At 38.4% G+C, this 17,868-nt stretch overlaps 1 protein-coding gene across 3 annotated transcripts in view; it reads right to left on the minus strand.

The window, feature by feature from the left end:
• CCNY (cyclin Y) overlaps positions 1-17,868 on the minus strand; it is a 122,271-nt gene that overhangs the window by 20,100 nt on the left and 84,303 nt on the right. For all 3 annotated transcript variants that reach the window (XM_062621548.1, XM_062621550.1, XM_062621549.1), the window contains 4 exons: positions 12,346-12,446; positions 8,825-8,860; positions 5,040-5,097; positions 4,820-4,939 (listed from right to left, as the gene is read on the minus strand). In XM_062621548.1, coding sequence (XP_062477532.1) covers positions 4,820-4,939; positions 5,040-5,097; positions 8,825-8,860; positions 12,346-12,446 — 315 coding nt within the window. The remainder of the gene's footprint in view (positions 1-4,819; positions 4,940-5,039; positions 5,098-8,824; positions 8,861-12,345; positions 12,447-17,868) is intronic.

The following is a 17,868-nucleotide window of genomic DNA, read 5'->3' on the forward strand; positions in this document are numbered from 1 at the left end:
GGAATCAGACAGTTCCTTACCATGACTCTCCAGAAATAACTCTGCTTTGCAGTTGCCAAGCTGGGCATTTAAAATGTTTCACAAAGGTCTCGTGTCATTCATTTGGTGGAAAAGGACATCACATAACCATAGTCCTTGCAAATTCATCCAATTCTTATTTTTGAGACCAAATGTTGAAAGAAAATAACAAACGTGGTAACAGGACTCTGGAAATGTGAGTAACGGCAAAGTCCCACTGCAGGTATTTATAGGAAGTACTAATGAAACCTAGAGAAAAGTCACACATCTCCAGGTTTGCCCCCTAATTTACTAATTTCAAGACAAATATCTATAATACATACAAAATACACTCGATCAGGCAACAGCAACTTTCCAGTCTAAAACTGGGATCAGTATTCATTCCTTGCCCACACAGAAGCCCTTAGAGATGCATCAGGTAACAGACACCCATTCTTTGACAGAATGTCCTCTTCTCTTAGGGATTTCAAAAGAATTCCCTCCCAACCCCCAGCATGAACGTTCTCTTTTTATGAAGTGTATATCCCAGCAGGCCTAAAGCAATACCAGACTAAAGAGAGGTATAAGCATTAATTGATAACTAGTCAAAGGCTATTCAGGTGTTGTATGTTAGACTGCTGTCAAAAGATGAGAATGGCCCTAAAACCAGGGAAAAATCTGAGTCTTTTGCTCCCCTCAGTGCCTGGAGCAGAGGTATCAATTCCCTGTTCCTCTTTGCTTTCTCCAGAGTCTATCCTGACACATGGCCAGCTGCCAAGGGACTCTGGATCCACAGCACAGGTGGAGAAATCTTCTCTCTGTGCCTGGGAGACCTTCAGATGAGGCAAAGTGGTGGTCTTCAGCCACCTTCCAGGGAATACTTAAGGCCCAGGACAAAGGTGGACACCAACAATGCTGGATACACACAACTCTTCTCATGGGTCTCTTACAGGAGAAAGAGCCCAGCTTCAATGCTTTGCCTTGCTCAAACAACCACACTCATGACCCTTTATGGTCACTGGATGGGGTGTGACAGCATCAAAGCAGGCAGCAAACAGTGCTTTGCATTGCACTCTGAGGTCTTTGGAGGAATCTGCATCTTCCGTTAATTGCATAAGGACTGGTAGTTACACTGGCCCACTTGAAAAGGACCCTTGCTGCAAATCAAGTGTCTCTCAGGGCCCTGGTCACTTGCTTCTATGTTTATGTTTTCTTTTAAACAAGCATCAGGTTTTTGATACTTCAACTGAAATACGGGAGAAAAAAAAAGGTATTTTATCAGCATTTAGAAGTAAAAATATCCCAGTGAAAGGAAAGCAATTGAAAGCTTTCTCCTTTCTTCCAAACACACAAGAAACAAAATTCTCCTCAAATACTGTAACTTTCACAACACAGTTCAACGATATTCTCTCTTTACCTAGTTGCTTAAAACGTGACTGAAGAGTGCAATAAGAACTCAGGAACGTCTGGCTGGATTAATTAAATCCCTGTTTTTCATTCTTATGTACTTCACATTTCCCAGTATCAAATCCTCTCTGTCACAGTATGAACTTTCTTTCAAAAGCATGCTCCTCTGAACTCATAGAATTAATTCAGCTCATGTATTGTATGCATTTACATATCACCATATCTGATCAGTCTATAGCATAGAAACTTTGCATAACTGTCTATCTGCATATCTGCACATGCAAAATGTACCCTCTCTGAAACTACTATGAACACGGAGGTATATTAAGAGCCTTAGATTCGGCCTATCTGCAAAAAGCTGAGGAAGCCATGCCAAGACAAAGCAGAAAACTTGCACCATTCTCCTCTTCACATTGAGTTAATAGGATTGTTTTACAGGACAAAAGAACAAAGCATAAATGTTTAATTCTCAGGACATGCAAACACTGTATTGTTTTCCTGTTAGTAAAGGTGACAATCCTGTTCACACTTTTATTTGCTATCCAATTAGTAGGTTAACACACGTACAACTTGCCACCTCTGCACTTGAGGAGACAGTTTAGATGAGATGGGCTTTCTCAACTTTAGGAAGGGCGAGAATACTCTGGGTTGCAGGAGAAGCACATACATGTTATTTTTTCCACAAAGTCAGGTCACAAAGTATAGTTCTGCTGTTCACTGGGACAGAAAACATAATTTGCAAGACTTTAAATCGGCAACACAATTCTTAAAGCTAATTTTATTCTAATGGTATTATTTCATAAATAAATACTGAGAATTAGTATTTAATTGTTTCAACTCGAGATTTTAATTTTTCACCTATCAGTATGGGAAATCTCTTGGCAGCTCTGGAGGCTGTATGAAAATTGAATTTTTTGTTTAATTATAAACTGATTTAACTTTAATAGTGGAGGCTTTAATTGAAATATTTTAATTAAGTGCTTGAAGCAACACAATGCCAGCTTTTTGCTGGAGACTAGCTTATCTAACAGTGTGGAGTTTCACACTTACCCAGCTCCTGTGCTGTAACATACAGACTCCTATAGAACCAGTCGTAACTGCTGTTTTGTCCTGGCTAATGGCATGTAAAAAGACAACAGCGAGTGCATTCAACTACACACCTTGTTAGACCATGTTAAAAATATGGGCAGTAAAAGGGGGTGGTTAGGACTGTTTAAAAATAATTAGTGAGTGAAATAAGGATAATAGCTGCAGCATCTTGTTCAAAATGGGATTTCCACAGATACCCTTCCTGCTTTCTGGCAACCCTCCCTGGAGGAGTAAGTGACAGACAGGGCTATCACATTGTTCTCTGATGGACAGCCAGACTGTGGCAAAACATAAACTCAGCAGGGAATGCTGCTCTCTTCTTTTCCAGACAGGGTATCAAAAATTGAAAGCACTTGGGAGGTTCATAAATAGTGATATCAACACTATCAAGATCTCAGGAGTGCAGGGAGGAGCAAGGGTTGACTGCTTTTTAACAGATTAATTTCCGCCTTTGAACATTTCAGAAACAACACAGTCTGTCTCTGGGGCCCCTCCTGATGAGATGAACAAATAAAGAAATCGGATTTAGAAGCAGAGAGGAATCCGACAACAGCAGCAGCAGAACTTCATACTTTTAAAACTATCCAAAACCTCTGAAGCCTTCTGGAAAGAGGGGTCAGGAAGGTGCTATTATTCTGAAAACAAGGGCGAGAATAGCAAAACAGTAACACTGATCACCTGCACAAAATCTACCCACAAGTATCCACATGGCTGCTTTGAGAACTAAACTATGAAACAGTTCATCTGTTATCATTGTGTTGGCTAAAAAAACTGAGCCACCTAAGTTTTCAAGTATTAATAACTATGGAAACTGACTTTGCAGTATAACAAACGAGTTAAAACATTTATACTTCATTGCAGATCACAGCAAAAGAGTTGCTTGCAGAGAAACCACAGGAGAACCAGAAGAGGCAAGGAAACTGTTACAAATAAAAAGATACTACAATATATGACTAGGTTAACAAGATTTGTGGGGAAAAATGTTCCATGCATTGCAATAACAGGAAGATACTGTTATTTAGAAAGCCTTCTTCCTTACTACTAAACAGTGCCCCCATTGATCAAATAGCCAAAGATCAAACAAGAGATAACTACAACAAAGTTCCACTGTATTTGACAGTGGATTAATTAAATTACAGAAGAACATACTGATTCACACAGCATATCGTGCCTCCGGCAGAAAACACTTAGGAAGAAAAGGGAGAAGGACAAGTACTTAGCGCAATTATGTAAAAGAGACAGACAAAATGTCATTTGGGAAAACAAGTAATGGCTGGGTCAAGTAACTAGGTAAAGTAACACTTGAAAACGCAAGGGTGGAGCACTGCAGGGTGTTTCTTGCCCTATTTCTCTCATATTCCTGTCCTGTACTGGCTAGTACAATTCATTTTGACTGTCTGAAGGAGAAAAGCCTGCCAACTAATCTTAGAAGCCAAGGAAGAGAGATTAACAGAGGAAATGAGTAGGTCTGGGCTTCAAAATCCACCTTCTCCAATTTCCCCTTCTTCCATCTAAAGTGCGTAACAGAGCTGTTATGAAACTGCATGTTGCGGTGGTAAAAAAACATTTTATTCTTTTAAAACCCCCCGAGTGAAGAACATGCCCAAAATTGTGCCTGAAAGCTGAAGAGGCTTGCTGGAACTGGCAGGATAAAAAATTCAGGAAAATTAAGAAATTCTCAGCTGGTGGAGATCACTTTAGCTCCTTTAATCCACACTGCTATGCTGATCCAGACCAGCTGAAAATCTGAACCTTCTATTGTGTTGTGCTATTTTTAAGTAGCTAAACTCCAGCCTTGAGTACAATTGTTCAATCCTATGACATGGTCCTGAAAGACAAGTACAGTGCAAGTGAAAAAGAGCCATCACCAACATGTTCCAGCCACTCACAGAATCCTTCATGTGCCTGTCAAGTCTTATCAGTGCTATCAAATTACCTACAGCTGTTCCCAAGTCTCTGCTGGGAGCTACACAGCAAACCCCACAAAAGTGGAAGCCTTTCAGCTTTAAACATTCCCTCCTGTTAAAAATACTTAAGCCACCTGCATTTTCTATTAGTCACCTTGGTGGTCTGTAACATTATCACTTTTGTGAAGGCAAGACTTAACCCCAGCTTTTCTGTTGCATGTCATAACCTCTTCTTCCATTACTTACTCTCCCTAAGGAAATGAAGCATAGCATTTCTTGCCATCAAGAAATTTTCCTGGTTTCCATGGTGAGGAAAAAATTCCCTGGTAGCACCTAGATTTATTAAATCATACAAGCCCAAACTTTGAGAACAAAGCTGGGTCTGTCAGAATGGCTGATGTCATCTCTCAGACACTCACCAGGGTGACAATGGCACATTCAGCAGTCAGTTGAGCAGCACTAAACAACGTCCGAACAAAGCGGTAAATCTGTTTCTGCTCCGGGTCATGTTTGTCATAGTCTGGTGGCACTTCGGATTTCTAAGGAAGAAATACTTCCAAATAGGTGACTGAAACAAAATGAAGCAGACAGAAAGAAAGACAGTTCACATGAAAGGGAAGAAGAGGAAGATGAACTTACCGAAAGGGGATGAAGGTTTTCATCAAAAATATCTAAGAGCATTCTTCCGTCTGTATCCCTAAAAAGCATTAAAACCAAAGTAGTGTCATTATCTGAACATGACAGCACGCAGCTCTCATAGACACAAATATATTGCTAAAACTCCAGCACTCTCAATGCTGCAAGATGCTTAGAAACACAGCCGAAATACGATTTTCAAACAGAAGCTGGACCTGTTTTGCCACAAAATTCACATGTAACATGAAACCCGTACTATAAAGTTGCTGAAATTTTCCATTTTCAATGCCCAAGACACATAGCTTTTGTACTCTCTACTGTGAGGTTTGTTCACCGTAGTAAGAAGTACTACTATAAACATAAAATCAGCCCAGCTTACTCTCCTTTTCTTAACTATTTTTGCAGTTATTTTTTAGTTAATACATATATAATTCACCTTTTTCTTTTACTTGGAAAATCCTATCCTGTTCTCATAATGATTTCTGAAAACAAAAAGGAGTATATACAAAAAAAAAAAAAAAAAGAAAACCCGACAAAATAGTACTCCTATTCATTGGTTTTATCTGCTATTTCTCTCTCAGATCCCTGTTGCTCAAAATCAGCATGCAAGTTTCTGCAAGTTCACAAGCCTAACATCCAGTATGCAATGTAAGATCTTGCTGCGTGTAATCTTGGCAGGAACACTGACAGTCACAGAAGTGAGTGGTGTAACAGTACCAGTTAGAACTGGACACTGTGCACAGATGCATCCATGTGACCTCCTTCATACAATCCCATCTTTCTTTATAGCATCCTGGTACTCTGGTCATAGAGTTCTTAAGAGAGAAGTCACTGAATATGTCTTCTGTCTTTACTCAATAGCACATGTCTCAGAGCATGCAAACATGAGTTTTACAGTGGATTGATGTCTACAAAACGTATTTATTAGCAGTTAACATTTAAACGTCAACATCTGAAGATGACATTTATTCTGCTATAATGCCTCTTAACTCTGGAAATAAGCACGTTGGGTTTTTTTAAGGATTACCTAAACTAAAACAAACAGACTGAGATAATTACTACAAAATTCCCAATCGCCAAGGAATATAACAGAGACTCTTGCCCCTGCATAAAAAGGCTAGTATCTTAATACAGAAGTAGTCTCACTGATGTGCTAAATAAACTGTGGCCCTTCACAATGAGGAGAAAGAAAGAAATAATTTCCTATGTTATTTCTTCATGCTGTAGCTGCTGCATGATATGAAGGTACATTTGATTGTCCTCAAGCTATATGAAAAAAAAAAACATTAGAACAAGTTTACATTATTATCTTTATAAAATGAACCATCTACAAATTGATCCTAAGCATTTTTCATGGTTAGTTTGTTGGGGTTTCTTTTGTTTATTTATTTAGCAAATTCACCAATACTTATGCATTCCTCAGAAAACAAGGTAAGTGCAGACTTTACCACATGTTGAACAGCTAAGCAGAACAACAACAAAAAAAAAGCTGCAGAAAGCCAATAATCAATATAACAATGACAGGAGATACTGGGTAAAGAAGGAATAATAACTACAATGTCACAATCAAATTGAAAGTGGGAAACATATGAAGAAATATTCTATTTCATGTATAGTTTCTCAAAAACAATGGGACTAGTAAGAGTTTGGAGTATTAGGAAATAATTTAGTCTTAAGCCTACTGTGAAGGAGAAAATGAACAACTAAATGTTGCCTGAAAACAATTCTTTGGCAAAGCAAGTGCTTGACTCGTTTTCTGTCAAAATCAAACTTGAGTCTTCATAAGAGTTACAGTGGTTTCTTACTCCCCACCCCCCATAACGAACCAAAATCTACCACATACGTCAACAACTTCCTTTTAGCCTATAATGTCAGGAAATAGAACGTACGTTTTGCTATTGCTGTTTCATCAGCAAGTACATCTGAATGCTGTTATCACATTGTCCCTTCATTCCAAAATTCAAAAAAACTGAAGACAGAACAGTCACTTCACATCCTTCATTTCAGAGTCATTAATTGATGATCACAAGCCAGCTCCAGCACTGCTGCTGAGACCATCTGTCCCGAGCACAACAGAGGGAATGTTTACAACGCACCTTCCCACCCGGGGCAGCAACCAGACCTGCCTGAATAAATCACCTCTCCATCCTAAAAGCACACGCAGATAGCAAGTTTCCCAAGAAGGTAACATTCAGAATGTGTCTGTCTCCAAGACACTGTCTTGGGACTCTTTCTTTTATAAAGTTTAACCTCTCTGTCTATTAGTTGTACGTCAAATTTGCATCAAGTTCTGTAAGAACACAAGTGGGCATATTTTACCGCAGACAGAAATCAGCTCCATGACAATATGCAAAAAAGCAAGTCTGGTGTACTTTGGCTCTGGACTCCTCCTGCTCAACTCTGTGCTCTTACTGAAGTTCCTCACCCTTTGTAGTTCCTAATCTGCTTTTTTCTCTTTTATATAGTTGGCATGAAACTTAATAGAGCACTTAAAAATAACTTACTTCCACATAACTTTAGAGTCTGATTATCTTTGACATCTCTCATTTAGTCAAGCATAGTAAAAATTTACTAGTTAGCCAAACTAACCAAGGGAAAGAGGGAACCACAGATGGATAAACAAGTAATCCAAGCATGATCACTGATGCCTCATTTCCTGGGAAATGAGATTAAAAGTTTGCATAAAGATTTCACTCCAACTCCTGCATTCCATATTGCCATGTTTCTGTCCAAGGCCCACTGACATCTTGGAAAGTCTTCCAAGTGCTTTCAGCAGAGATCAAGTCCTAAGCCTTTCTGCCCCTGTGCACTTCTAAAGGTTTCTCTTCAGATGTCAGCCTTGTTTCAAGTGTGATGGGTGCCAATGACCTGAAACATGGTCCCGAATGACGTACCAGCTTAACTTTAAACTTATGAGTAATTCCTTTTGTTCTAGTCTGACTTCTTACAGTCCAGAAGAAAAAAAATGTGCAAGTGGCTTGTTAGATTGAGATCTAAGCCAAGTTCTCTGAAAAGACACACTGAAAAGCCATAGACAAAAAAGTCACTTTAAGTATTTATACAATCTCTCCTTAGAAATGCCAGGAAATATTATCTTATGATACTGTGATATATCATGAGGACAGGGAAGTTAAGATACAAAACATGATTCAACATGAAGAAAGCTAATTTATGCACCAAGTTACTTTTTAGAGAATGTATTTTCTATTCAATTTCAATCAACTTGACTGAGCAGAGATCTAAAACATACTACACCAGAAGAGAGAAGCCAGGACCTGCTCTGTTTCTGAGGCTTCTTGAATTACATCTATTCACAATGTCACTCTTCCTGTATATTTACCATCTTTTATTTCAAAAACCATCAACATTAACTGATCAATGATTTACAGTTACCTTTACAAAGGCGTAGTAAAAAAAATAAATTATAAAAAAAAGAGAAAAAAATCAATCTGAAAGCCACTATTCAGATTTGTCTATACATAATCACAACATATGTAACCATGCAGAAGCGCCCAGTACACATAAAACCAAAAACTGATCAAAGTTTTTCAGTGATGAACTGGACTTCCAGATTTTTATGGTACATCATCCTCTAATTTCTATTTTTTCTAAGCAAAATAATATATATAAAACGTACAAAAGAATATGTTTCTCATTTCTAGCATGGAAAATAAGGAAACTATTACTCAAAAAAATTTTGAAAGAAACACAGCATGGATTTTTAGGGTTTGATCAGTTAATTTGTTTTGATTAGATAACTTCAGTACAAGATTTCATTATTCACATACCTGTTTTTGATGTGGTAATATATTGCAAGAGCTACACTGTAAAGAAAAATATAGAGTTAGTATCTCAGGACTGTCAAATTATATTACTTATATTAACAGGCAAATTTAAAACCCAGCACAATGCATGACAAAAATATGCTCAACAGCCTATTTTATTCAGTTCAGTGTCAGATACCAGGAAGACGGCTCTAAACAGACAATTCTAGAATATCTGTTCAGCACACTCCAAGTGCCTCTTTTTCACTAATAATCAAGTATCTTACAAAAATACTCATACTCCATATACCAAGTTGCACATACCTTCCATTTAATGCCCTACGCCACCAAAGTCAATGATAAGACTCCTATTGACTTCCGAGGTTGAAGATAAAGAATCACAGACATTGAACATTCCCTGTTATTGTTTGCTAATGCTTCCAGGCTAACATGAAATGTTTTATGATTTTATGTTTAAAAATGGCTTATGATTTTATGTTTAAAACCATTAACTTTTGGCTGTCTTTCTATGTAGCTACTCACATACCAGATTGAAATACCAGGCTTCTACAGTTTTATGGCATCAAGTTATTTACTTTAACTCAGGAAAGATGACTCCCTGAATAACTTACTGCATTATGCATTTTCCATGGTCTCAACCACTCACCAAAGTACCCGTTTATATACTGTGCAAAGACAAAAAGCGTCCTTACATTCACAGAAAGCTAAGATTTTAATGACATACACAACTAACTGATTTCATTAACATCTGAGACCAAAGAAAATTAAGACATGGCTTCTCATGGTTATTCTCCAGTTTCCAACTCACAACTCCAGTGTTATCAAAGGAAACACGCTCTACTCATGACTCCCTACTTGTTCCAGCAGCACAAAACCCAGTCAAAGCTAAAGTGGATGAAGGAGGGAGTTTCTGTTTGTTGACAATTTGTCTTGTCAGTGATTCACTATAAGATGCTTGTGACTTACACTGATGCAAAATTCCTTCCTTCTCCAATAAAAGGCCTTTTGAAAGAGTCAATGGATTGTTCTGTAATTTTATTCCAGAATTTTTACATGAAAACTGCTATACTGCGTATTAGGAAGATAATATGTTGGAGCTATGCCATTAGTAGAATTTTAACTTATTTCAGGTTTGTTTGTTTTTGCTTTATTTGAACAGCCGTGCAGTGGAAAATAGTTCTTCTTAGTTGAAAGTAAAAACATTTTTCTAACTCTGTATGAGCATTACAGCTTTTACCTGACTGCACTAGAAGTTTTTAGCTCATAAGTGCTTTTAAAATTTGATTTTTTTCTATAGATACATATTTAAGGAATTAAAAGATACTGTGTACCGTAGACATTTGAAGGGCACAGTCCTCACTGAACACAAAAAACACATTTATGAATGAAGTTAGCCTGACTGAAAGCTATTCACAAAATGAATTAGTCCTCAAATTTAATTTTAAATTATGCCCCAAGGAACACACTTGCAGCTCCAGTTCACTTTATGAAAGCAGATGCAAGAATCTATGTACAGAGCTCTCTGCTTGGTGCCCATATGGTTCTTTTTGTAACAAAATGTCAAATTATGTTCAGAAAGTATTTACTATTTACAAATCTGTATCAGAATCTGAAAGTCTTTTGGAGCTGTAATAGATTAACTCAGACTCAAGTTTCATTCTGCTTTTCATATGCTGGCTCAGCCAGCTCTTGGTATGCAGGAAGGAAGCTTAGGGAACTTTCCATCACCCTACCCCAGCCACCCCACTGATGCTGCAGATCTCCAGTATATGCACTAATATTTTAAATACACCAGTGTGTAAGGTGACCCAGAAGAAACAAATAAGACAGTCAAAATACATCCCTCATAGATTTACCTACACTAGCCATTTGTCAGCAGAGGCTGCCAAGGTGAGGGCAAGAAATGAAGTTTTACAAAAGCAATAATCCTGCAGTCTCTCTACCCTTCAATCTGTTAAATGTGCAGCCAGACAGCAGAGAAAAGACTCCTCACCCAGAGGCCTTATGTGCCAAAGTCCAGTTTCTCACCCCACATAGCCCTTTTCAAACCCCCTGACCCCTTGCCACACTGGCAGCTTGGCCCCAACCCTGCACAACTCCTTCCACCTAGACCCAGCAACAGCTCTTCCAGCCTGACACAGTCCCTCTCTTCCTTATGGCTCTCCCTCCTGCCTTACATCCCAAGTCTCTCCCAAACATCACCACTTTGCTCCCCAACCCCCAGCACTTCTTTCTAGCGCCTCTTCAACAAGGCTGCTGCTGACCACTGCGGCCTGCTGCAAAAGAGTCTGGGCTGCTGCAGCCAACTGAGCCCACCTCTTCTTTCCATAAGCAGTTTCAGTTCTGATTCAAAAAGGGGCCCAAAACCCAAAAGGCTGCACTTAAAAGAAATCTGCATGCAAAGCATTTTAGAGCAGTAAAGTATGGGATTCCAGAAGGAGAAAAAAGAATAAAAGAAAAAAAAAATCCTTTTTTTTCAGTGTTCATCTCAATTATTAAGTTACTAATTAAAGAAACTTGAAGTAAAGCAAGACTATTATTCAGGCAGAAAGAGCTGATGAGGGATTAGGTGTCAGTCTGACTGCAAATCCCTTCTCCATTCCCTTCTTCTTCCCTTAATCAGAAAAATTAAGAACATGTTTTAGTGACCACCAACACTATAAACCCCTTTGGACGTGTTATTCTGACTATATTTGTCTCTCATGCAAATATTTCTGTAGCAGAGATTTTATCTTAATAAATTTTTGCACTTGCGTACAGCAAGGTAATCATCCTATGAACAACTCAAGAGAGTGTATCAGCAATCATAATGAACAAATAGCATGAAATGCCTGAGCATTTGTTCTGTCATTTTTTCCCCTTACTGTACAAAGTGTGAAGAACAATCCTCTATAAATACCAATTTCATTTCTCTCCAAATGTAGAAAAGCACCAGTGAAACCTGAAATGATTGTTTGAGGCAACACCCAAGGGTAAGCCCATGTACGCACCACACACAAAGCTCCCCGCTGCTGTGTAATAAACTGCCAGTGCCCTTGTAGTCAATAAGGAAATGAATCTGCAGACAATTCATTTCCATTTCCAACAGAAAACAGGAAGGAAAGCTCAGCAAATGTTCATAAGCATCATCTCATGAACAGAAAAGAGGTCTTAAAATTCAGGTAAATCCAAAACTATGAATAAACAAGTACCCAAGTCAGTTTTGAGGACCCATCCAAAGCAAGTACCTGGTTGAATGTTGAAGCACAAGGATTTCAGCTGTTGGAATCTGAGAATCTTAATTGTTGCTTTCTGTTGAGATATGCAGTATTGGGAGTTTGACTCTGCACAGAGCTAAAATAAGAAAATAAGCTCTTGCTTATCCTATTCACTGCCTCTGCAGCATGATCAAATTACATAAATTTTCTCCTTCAAAAACTAAAACCTTTGAAGCTTGCTTAGTAATGGTTCAGAAATATGTATGCATAGATACACATATATAACACAGGCTCTAGCAAAACAAAAAATAGAGTTATAAAACCCACCATTTGATGGTATACTTGAGGTTTGGCTGACTGACTGTGCTGTCATCCAGGAAAATAGTGGAGCAGGAACTGTACTTCCTTCTCAACTGCCCAGGAGGATGCTATGAAAAACATGCAAAAGAACAATGGCAATTATGTAATACCAAAGCATTTTTCTGAGGAGATGTAAGAATTCAGAAAAAACAGACTTCTGTTTCTCTCAACGACGCACACAGTAATGTGATCATGTTCTGAAGCAGCTCAGAAAGTTCAGAAATAATTACCAGCGCAAAAGTCACAACAATCCCTGCCTGTGCCTTGACTAATGTTTTCCAGTCCCAATCTGCCCTCCACCCCTCCTTCCCCAAAACAATGCAAAAATTTTTGTGCAGAATTACTCAAATGCATACATATGTTTAGAAAGCAAAGATGAACAAGACCTATGGTTCTGTCCTCATTCCAAAAAAAGTAAGTGGAAGAGTGAAAAAGAAATCATGTTAACAACGAAGACAGATTTAGAAATAGATACAAAACCATGCTTGGAGAAAAGAGAATTAAAAAAAAAACCAAACCCAAATAAACCCCAACAAAATAAAGTAGGGGAAAGAGATCTTTACAGTAAGACTACTAAAACATCTAAAGTTTAAAAGGGAAAACTCAGAAAAAATAATTCATCAAGAATAGTTTGTTATTAGACACGAAGAAAATACATCAAAGTACGTAAGAGAAAGTGGATATACAAATAAAAAAGAAACACCTCTTAATAGAAAAAGTTTTCCACAGATTTAAACTGTATTTCTGCACTACCACATAAAAACATTGAAAAGCTCAGCCACAAAATGACATTTGACAACACTACTTATTTCTGAAGATATTTTGTTGAGAGAGCTTCTCCTTCAGCTCCTTGCTCCTTCAGAGCAGCCAACCAACCACCAGTCTAAAGAGAATAGTTTCTTCATATTAGCAATAGCCGTCACAGTCATTAATGCTCTTTGATTTTATCCTGGCTTATTTTACCTACGCTAGTGAATAGCTTGAACAAGAGCCTGTGTCAGGAAAGTTAAGACCAGTCAAAGTGCAACAAATTACATGTTTAAGTTACAACAGAATAGGTTTAAAATTCAGCTGGCACATTGACATGGAAATTTTATGTGCCTTACAATGAATGTTGTTTCTACTGTTTCAGTGGAGCCCAATGTCAATAACATCAGTGGAATCCACAGGCATTTACCAGCTCAGAGCAACTGAGTCTCCAGGCTACAGTCCTGCGACTCCTACCTCAGTACAATTTCCCCTAATTTACAGAACAGATATTATTAAAAGTGCCAGCACTCCCATCTTCTCACTAATGCTTAATTTTCCATAGGCAGCAGACTCCTTAGCAGCATTCATTAGACAGAGAACAGTAAAACCTACATGCATCTGAGTCATCTTTCTGTTTTTCCCAGCTATGAGTGAAGGAGCATGCAAAGTCTTCTGTCAACTGAAAAAAAAAATTAAATTGTTTTCTGAAACTATCACAATTGTAGAAACACCACATTCAAATTACGTGAAATCTCACCAACAGATTCTATCAAGGTCCCTCATTTGACCAATGGAATCACAGGCTGAACTGCTTTTCTTGGAAGTGAAAAGTTTAGTGGGAAAATTAAAATTCTCCCCTCTCAAAAATCCTCCAGGACTTTGGAAAGGTATTTCATGATACTAGGGAAGCTCACAATCCATCAACCTACCAAGCTATTATATGTAAAGCAAGGCATCAAACAAAACATTTAGAAGCACTGGAAGCATTCATAACAAAATGTACTATCTAGCATTGATGTATACAGAGAAAAGTACTAGGAGAGTGGTGACTTAATAGCTTTTGTTCTACCACAGCTGAGTTTGAATTTGTGGACTAGTCTGTTAAGTACCTTATGCAGGCATGATAAAGGCAAAGCAACTTAGAACAGCTGAAAATGAGACTTTAGTGGTTGAAAAAAAGGGGATGTCTAGATATTAAATTTAAAAAGGCATATGGAAAGTTTTAATTCTACATTTTAAGTATAAACATAGTTTAAAGGTTTACATAAAACAGAAGACAAATGGACTAGATTTGTTCAAGGCAAACATGAGTTAAAAAACAGAAAACAACTCTGTAGCAACACCATTGTCAGATTTAAATCTTCCTAGATAAACAGCATTTACATTTGACACATGCCAATAATTGCAGCCACACACCTTATTTCTGAAACTACCATATCACAGAACTCTCCACGGTTTTCAGCCCACATCACACTCTGTTAGGCTGAGAACTTTTCACACTTCAGAAAAATACGTGGTGTCTCATGCCTCACTTTCTGTTCACAACAACTTGGCAGGAAGGGGTACCTCTCCCAGTCTGAAGAATGGTGCCAAGTGTAAACCTACTATCTTGGATATATATACACATTTGTGCCATGTGAATAAGTAATCTATCCATAGATCAACATTCTTAGCATCTACTCTGATGTCCAAGTACAGCCATATGGTATGCCAGGTAAGAGGTTTTTTGCCTTTTCCAAATTACTGGAAAAGACCTTCAGCTTCATAGTCTAGCTTGACTGAGCTGGAAAAGAGCTAAGTCTCACAGTTCAGCCAAATATGCCTTTCTGAACCTCCACAAAATACTGCACAGGAACCTTCTCCATCCTTGCAAAGGACCAAATTGGTTTCTGAGCATCATCTCAGTATTCAGCACTGTCCTACAGAGAACCCCCCGTTCTGTGTCCATTTCAATGGGATAAGTCCACACCCAAAATTGTACAGGAGCTTAATGCCTTCACACTTCAAATTCATCAAGGCGGATCACAAAAATCTCCCATTTAGACAAGTCAGAGAGGATCTAAGAGAAAGATCGGAACAGCTGAGAAAGGTTTGGCTAATTTCTCAAGGCTCTATATTCTAATATTAATGGGAACCTTCTCAGGTTCTGTCCCACCATGAAGGCTGACATGGGGGATGAAAGGGCTGGTATAGCTCCTTTTGTAAACCTTCGTATGCAAATGTGACAGTGAGCATAGCGCATGTGTGGAGCCTTGACAATCTCTGCTATTAACAAATATTTACAAATTAAAAGTACCTAATTAATATGAAGTGGGATTCACTTTATGTGTGTATTTTAACTTGAAGTAGTAATATGTTTGTACCCAAGCTGAGATTCAGTAGACGTCACAATTCTCAACTTCAGCAAGAATCTTGACTTCATCTGTCACACAATTCCCGAAGGACAAAATTCATCAGAGGTTTGAAAAAACTCATCTAGAAGGAAAAAAATGAAAGACTGGAGTGGTCTTCTCCAGAACAATGCAACAGCAATGGCCTTAAGTTATGTTGAAGGGAATTGCAAAGAAGAGAATGCTGCTCTCCATGACCAGCGTGGATGGGATAAGAAAGAGCAGGCTTCTAGCAAACTAGGGAAAGTTAAGATTGGACCTGAAAGTGAGAGAGGAGGTGATGGCAAAAATAATCCAACCCAGCCATCACCTTTTTCTAACAGCAGGGATAGCTTGAGTGACTTGAGCAATGATATAATCTCCATCACTGAAAGTTGTAAAGAAAAGGTAAAACAAACATATACCAGGAATAGTGTAGATGCAGGATTCTGCTCTCAGGAAAGAAACCACACTGACTGACCTCTTGAGATGAATTCTGGACCAATTTTCTATCATTTTATGATTTCTTTTAGAGGGATGATTTGTAGCTCTTTATTTCAGAAGCAGCTATTTTTCTCATTTCAAAGACAGACATTCATTAAGAAATGCTGACAGTATAGGTTACAATGAGTACATAACAGCTGTTTTGTGAAATTTCTTTCTTTACAGGAAAAGATGTTATAATGGAAAAAATTGCTTTATAACTTGGTAAGCTTTTACACGTCTTAGAGAACAAACCCTGAGAGATCAAGATTCAGTGTACTTGTGTTAATGCCAGGTGTTTCTAGCTCTTAAAAACAGCAGTTTTCCCCTCTTGCACCAGTGCTAAGGAAATATCACTGCTTTATTTTTCTCCCAGCTTCAACCTGAAACTCACCAACTTTCCAAACCATGTTTCTTTCAAGATGCACAAACAACAGGCTTTACTTGAAGTTTACATAAAATACATCTTTTCAGAAGTAGAATGGCTTAGTTTGCCATCAAAATTGTGCAAGCTCTGCAGAACTCCTTCCGTATACCTGCTATGATATGAAAGGAATCACACGAAATTCCTAACTAATTGGCAATGAGAATGAACAAGAGGATGAGTTTCTCTCAGCATTCATTTTAGCATCACTCAGAAATTAAAACTAAATTTGTGGGGAAAGGGGAAGTGTTACTGTTTCTTTTGTTAAATTTGTCATTCTAGGGTGGTTTGGGGTAGAAACATCTAACAGATGAGTGAGTGCATATTGACCAAACCCCATACTCAGAACTGACTAGAAAAGGACCAGCCAGCTCTGCCCTGGAAGCTCTTTAGCAACACTAGTATGGCACTATGCCTTGAGGCTCAGCAGGATGTGTTCATCGGGCACAACACTTCCCTAATGAAGCTATACAGCGTTTGTACCAGAGCTGGCTGTCAGCCAGTCAGCTTCCAGTCTGGCAGAGAAGCTTCTGCCTTTTTCAGTCTTCTTTTGCACTTGCCCCATCAAAAGATAATTTGCAGCTTCTGTCCTAAATAAGGACAGTATTGTCTCTTCTTCCATCAAACCAGGTGTACGTTATTGCATGATTTTAAGAGGTACTGTTAAATAGTATTTCACCCCACGGAAAGATTGAGGCCTGCTTGCACCCATCTGTGGAGACATGCCCATTAGCTTCCAGGCAGTTAGAAGCTAGCCAAAATCCTAATAGGCAAAACTGGAATGCAAAAGTACACATGAATCCAAATTTCAACAACAAGCAATATACCAGGACTGCTTCTGACTTGGAACAGGGAGGTTCCTATCTTGGGGATGGATCTTCTATTGCTTCAGGACATGATTTAATTCTGACGTTTTTCACAGAAGAAACATGACTTTACAGGTCACCAAAGTGCTTCCAAAATCAAGCAAGCCATGCACACAATTCTCTGCATGGCTCTGCAAAGCTCTGCATTTATTTCCATCTTGCATAATTTGATACTACAGTATAATTGTCTACAGTTAGTGTCTAGATATGGATATATTCACCTGAATCAAAACTAGTAGAAACTGCTTACCTTCCTCCGCCAACATCTACAGCAATAAAAAAAAAGATCCAGTCCAACCACTCTTAAGTAATACTCATTGTACCTCATTAGTCTATAACATGATTCAACCTTGATTAGTTGATTCAACCAGTTCATTAGTTTCACCAATGCTTGATAATGTCTAAAAATGATGCCTTAGACTAGATCTGTACTTGCAAGTATTCTGCTCTCAAAACTTGTCCTTACTCACATCAACTTCAGAAAACTATGTCAGCATACCACCAAGCTCTTGGGCGGCTCAGCAACCATTGGTAAACTCTTCTGCGGCACACACAGGCCCTACTAAACCACTGATAAAGCACCCTGATTTACAAACCT

Source organism: Pezoporus occidentalis, unplaced genomic scaffold (genome assembly GCF_034315485.1).
Source record: "Pezoporus occidentalis ecotype Australia unplaced genomic scaffold, CSIRO_AGI_Poc_V1 ctg23, whole genome shotgun sequence".
NCBI classification, from domain to species: Eukaryota; Metazoa; Chordata; class Aves; order Psittaciformes; family Psittacidae; genus Pezoporus; species Pezoporus occidentalis.